A 5,686-nucleotide genomic window follows, 5' to 3' on the forward strand; every position below is an offset into this window, starting at 1 on the left:
TTATCCATCCCTGCATAATTTCTCACACAACTTTTGTGCTTGCTCTGTTTTATTGTTATAAACAATATATTTGCTTCCAAAATCCCACTTTCTGATCTCTCGGATTCCGTTTTTATTTAAAATCGTTGAAAATTTAAAAACTAAACGTAGTTGAAAACTGTAAGCCGGCTACAGTCGATTTTAAGCCGCCGCCGCCACCGACATATTTAGTGTCAGTAGCCGCCGCCGTTAATATTTATCGGCGCAGGTCTTTGTACGCAACTCGTAGAGAAAAATTATAAGAAAATTTTATTGGAAAAAATTACAAAACGATAACAAATTCAATAACGATTTGCAGTAAAAACTTAGAAGAACTGAAATCCAAACGAAGTTTGTTAATAAACAATTACGATTTAAAGAAAAAAGCAGTGTTAAGAAAAGAAATCAAAGAAAAGTCTTCTCGACAAAAAAGAGTGTTACACTTGTATTGTCAGTCAGTCCGGTTGAAATAGTCACACTCGCAGCAAGCAGAGCCAGCGGCAGAGAACGAAACACAGACATCATAACAAGAAGAAGGTAAAAGACCACTGCACCACTAAGGCACACATAGAGAAATAAACAGCAACGACGACCACGAAGAAGAAGACTACTACAACGTTGTGAAAAAGAAGACACCCAAAAAAAAAAAAAAAACACCGAGGAAAAACATAAAGAGACACAAATTATTGCAAAGGTTTTCTATATTTTAGTTAATCTTTGTGCAAAACTAAACAACAAACAGTTTTTTCTTTACTCGGTTTTATAAACATCCATCACCATTCGCAGCATCATGCCTTTGTTTGGTAAATCACAAAAGACACCTGCTGAACTGGTCAAGTCCTTGAAGGAGGCGATCAATGCTCTGGAAACTGGTGGCGATCGAAAGGTGGAGAAGGCCCAGGAGGATGTCAGTAAAAATCTTGTGAGTATAAAGAATATGCTGTATGGAAGTTCAGACTCTGAACCACCGGCCGACTATGTAGTCGCTCAATTGTCTCAGGAATTGTACAATAGCAATTTGTTGCTATTGTTGATACAAAATCTACAACGTATCGACTTTGAGGGTAAGAAACATGTGGCTTTGATATTCAATAATGTCTTGAGGAGACAAATTGGCACAAGATCCCCCACGGTGGAATATATTTGTACGAAACCGGAAATCTTATTCACTCTCATGGCCGGCTATGAAGATGCCCACCCGGAGATTGCTTTGAATTCGGGCACTATGCTGAGAGAGTGTGCCCGCTATGAAGCCTTGGCCAAGATCATGATGCACTCCGAAGAGTTTTTCAAGTTCTTCCGCTATGTGGAGGTGTCCACCTTCGATATTGCCTCGGATGCGTTTTCCACCTTTAAGGAGCTGTTGACGCGTCATAAATTGCTGTGTGCCGAATTCTTGGAAGCCAACTACGATAAGTTCTTTACCCAGCACTATCAGCGTCTTTTGAATTCGGAGAACTATGTTACCAGACGCCAGTCCCTTAAGCTATTGGGTGAACTGCTATTGGATCGTCATAATTTTACCGTCATGACACGGTACATTTCGGAACCGGAAAATCTCAAGTTAATGATGAACATGCTCAAAGAAAAATCCCGTAACATACAATTTGAGGCCTTCCATGTTTTTAAAGTGTTTGTGGCCAATCCCAACAAACCCAAGCCCATACTTGACATCCTGCTACGTAATCAATCGAAACTGGTCGATTTTCTCACCAACTTCCATACGGATCGTTCAGAGGATGAACAATTCAACGATGAGAAGGCGTATTTGATTAAACAAATCAAAGAATTAAAACCTCTGCCTGAGGCTTAGTGGGTTTAAGACCGACCTTAACAGCAAACAACATCATCAAGCAAACAAAACAACTACAACTTCAAGTAAACAACAACAAAAAAATATCCTATTTAATTATTAAAGAAAAAATGCCAAAATGCATAGAAACGATGGTAAAAGCGAAGACGTTAGAACTGCATACAAAAAAAAAATTAACAAAAAAAATTAAACAATAACGGGAAAAATCTAAGCAGCAGGAGTCGTTGGATGTTTAAATGCGGCCCAAACCAACAAAAAAGATCACTTGCTAAGGAGAAAACAAAACCAAAAGACTGCTTGGCAGCCGAGTTTGTTTTTTTTTAACATAAAAGAACTTTAAACATAGTAATAGTTTTTCTAGTAGTTTATCAAAATATTGAAAAAATAACGTGTTAAAATAATGCGTTACCGAAACGTTTAACGACCGACAGAAAAAAAAAGAAGAAACACTACTTTTAGCTTATAATAAATTTATAAAAAAAAAAACATATGAACACTTAAAAAAAGAAAAAAATACAATAATTATTTAATTAAAAATTAAATTTTTAAAAACTGAAAAACAACTGAATTTAAACTAAAAGAAAATTATATTTTATAAAAGTAAAATTAAAAAACAAACACTCTTTAAAAACACACACACATGCAAAATCATTCACACAAACACTTAAACTTTTTTCAATTAAATCTCTTGAGATTTAAAAAAAAAAACAGAAATAAAATCAAATCTACAGAAATTTAACTTAAAACCCCTGCTATAACAGCCCCTAACCCCCTTTCTAAGGAAAACAAAAAAAAACACTCCCTTTAAAAAAAACACTACCCTACACACACAAGTTGTTGTTGTATATTCCATATGAAACAAACCCTTTTTATATATTTAGTTTAACAAATTTTACTTGTTTCTGATACAAAAACAATTTACCCCTCTTCTTACACTGTTTCTCTCTGTCACTTTATTTCACAATTTTTTGTAACTGTTTCATACAGTTTTGAAATTAATTGTAACTTTTTTTGTTTAATTTTTCAATAAAATTGCTTTCGAATTAAGCCGAACTTAAAAACTAATTAAAAACAAACTCACACATACACATCATATATGAAAAACAGTTTATTCAAAATAAAAAAAAAATAAACAACAACCTCTACATTACTGCATATATTATTATAAATTATATTATTATATAATAAAGGAGAAAAAAAGCAAGAATAAAAAAACCACTAAAAAGCAAAAAAAACTGCAAAGGAACAACAACTGGTCGTTGAGGGTCTTTGAGCAATACAATGACAACGACAAAGGAGTCACCAATTGCAAGGTCATAAAAAGGTATGTATGTAATATACTGCAGTACTTATTAAAGCTCAAGTAAGCCCAATTTTTGGCAAATGTTAAGCAATACAAATTTGTTCTCAATAATAAATTAGATTTTGAAAAAGTTTTCAAGGTTGACAAAAACAATTAGAAACTATTTAGCAAAAGAGAACTATAGTTTGGCCAAATTTCTAAGCATTTAGAATTCATTTTGGAATTGGTGTATGTGCTATTAATTAATTCTACATATGTACTTCTAAAAGTTTTATGCACATACATACTCTTTTATTTACTTTTTTATTAACATTAATTTGTCATCCGAAAATATTAAACGTACGTGTTATTTGTTTAAAATTTCTTTATAATTTCCCTTAAAATTTATGAGAGTTTCTAAGGAATTCGTTAATTTGTCATAGTGCCTAAAATAAACTGACCTACTAAAAAAAAAAATGCATACTTAATATTTCAATTTGCAATAAATTAATTTTAACAAATTCATAGTACAATTATTTCTTTTTAATCATTAAAAAACAGTGTGTTTTTTATTAGTCATCATTTTTGTCCACTACACTACACTACAAAGTTGTAGTTGTTATCTTTTAAACTCTCTTTTGTTATCATTTCGGTTTTATTTTGCATTTGTTTATACTATTTAAGAAATACGAAATCTAAATACTTTTTTTTTTTTTAAATATTTATCAATGAAATAAGATACAAAAAAATAACTAACTAAGATATATAAATGAAGTTTATTTACAAAAGCAAAAAGCTATTTCATTCATTAAATAAATAATAAGTGCAATTATTTACATACTATGTATGAATTTAATACTGTCCAACACTAAGACCTCTTATGACGGATTTAAAGATTATAATTATGAACCGATCCTGACAATATATATATCGTTAGAAAGAGCTTTGAAATACCTTATACCAAAAATATATAATATGACCGCATTTATTAACCCTTTGAGAACAAATTCCACAAAAAGTGTTTTTTATATAGAGTTTTTTGATGAAAGTGCCGTTATTTCATAAATCCATCGATATAATGGTACCGATAAATATCGAGAAAATTGTAGAAAAGATTTCAAGCTTTCTTTTGATGTATAGATATGTGCTAATATCTTAATAAATGGGAATAATATTTAAGTTTAAAAATAGTAAAGAGAGACTGTGACAAAAAAATTCTTAAATTATTTAAAAAAGTGAAAAATTATTTGAAAAAAAAAAACGCGCGTTTTTTTGAATTCTTTTGAATTCGGAGAACTATGTTACCAGACGCCAGTCCCTTAAGCTATTGGGTGAACTGCTATTGGATCGTCATAATTTTACCGTCATGACACGGTACATTTCGGAACCGGAAAATCTCAAGTTAATGATGAACATGCTCAAAGAGAAATCCCGTAACATACAATTTGAGGCCTTCCATGTCTTTAAAGTGTTTGTGGCCAATCAAAAACAAACCCAAGCCCATACTTGACATCCTGCTACGCAATCAATCGAAACTGGTCGATTTTCTCACCAACTTCCATACGGATCGTTAATTTGGGCACCGTAACATTACGTTTGGTTCATCCCACAGCGCCAGTTCTGCTTACCAAAAGTGGCCCACTGGGCACATTATATCACAACCACAACCTTCATACCAAGAAAGGTGAGGTTCTTACCCAAAAAACTCTATATAAAAAATACTTTTTTTGGAATTGGTCCTCAAAGGGTTAATAAAAAGGATCATATTATATATCGTTGAAAAGGTATTTCAGAGCTCTTTCTAATGATACATATATTGTCCGGATGGGTTCTTAAATAGAGATGATATTGATAATATATATATTTAGCTTCGAAGGTCTATAACTCCATAACTATACATTTGTTGACCAAAAGACATATATCATAAATTATAGAATTAAAAGTCCTATAAGTGGTAAAATTTTTGTCAAAATTGGAGAGTTATACCCAATGTATATTAGTTCCATTTCTTTTTCCGTTAATAAATTTTACGAGATACTATACATAGTTTCCAAAACATTTAGCTTTCGTAGATCTTAGACCTAAAGTAAGGATTCAAAAAGAACTATTGTAAATTGTAAACAAGTAGGACCATACCCTACACCAGTGAGTATGTATGTTAAAAATGTGGATTATTTTTCTAATAATAAAGCATTTTTCCTTAATTCTGAAATATTTTAACAATATGTTACCAAAAACAGAGATTTTCTGAAAAAGGGGTGTTATATGGGGACAAAGGTAAATATGGTGCTATTCGTATAAATTTTAGTAGAGCCATTTACGATGATATTAAAGTTATTTATGTAGATTTTCAAAGTGATACTAGTGTTAAAAAGAGAATTTCCACCTTCAAGTCGTTTTCTGAAGGGGACTTTATATGGGAGCTATAGTCAAATGAGGCCCTATCATTTCGAATATCGGCAGTATCATTTAAACGTATATAAAACTAAGATTTGCTGATTTCTGTAGACATTGTACAACATTTAACATAATTATAAGCTCAAAAGCCCTATTCGGTCGTACCGATTTCATAC

General features: G+C 31.7%; 1 protein-coding gene across 3 annotated transcripts; it reads left to right on the forward strand.

The window, feature by feature from the left end:
- Positions 1–220: 220 nt before the first annotated feature.
- LOC119604558 (protein Mo25) lies at positions 221–4,675 on the forward strand. 3 transcript variants are annotated; one of them, XM_037957252.1, is made up of 2 exons: positions 222–1,480; positions 4,414–4,675. In XM_037957252.1, the coding sequence occupies exons 1-2, from the start codon at positions 809–811 to the stop codon at positions 4,621–4,623; spliced, it is 882 nt and encodes a 293-aa protein (XP_037813180.1). In that variant the 5' UTR covers positions 222–808; the 3' UTR covers positions 4,624–4,675. The 3 variants fall into 3 exon arrangements, with proteins under 3 accessions (XP_037813178.1, XP_037813180.1, XP_037813179.1); XM_037957251.1 differs by having other exon boundaries at positions 222–1,511; positions 4,445–4,673; XM_037957250.1 differs by lacking the exon at positions 4,414–4,675 and having other exon boundaries at positions 221–2,627.
- Positions 4,676–5,686: the final 1,011 nt, after the last annotated feature.

Source organism: Lucilia sericata, unplaced genomic scaffold (genome assembly GCF_015586225.1).
Source record: "Lucilia sericata isolate MDLA Ls3-8-SP2 unplaced genomic scaffold, ASM1558622v1 Contig000404F_arrow, whole genome shotgun sequence".
NCBI lineage: Eukaryota > Metazoa > Arthropoda > Insecta > Diptera > Calliphoridae > Lucilia > Lucilia sericata.

Excerpts from the sequence above, each read along its gene's own strand:
- LOC119604558 (XM_037957250.1), top strand. The coding sequence starts at position 809 with ATGCCTTTGTTTGGTAAATCACAAAAGACACCTGCTGAACTGGTCAAG.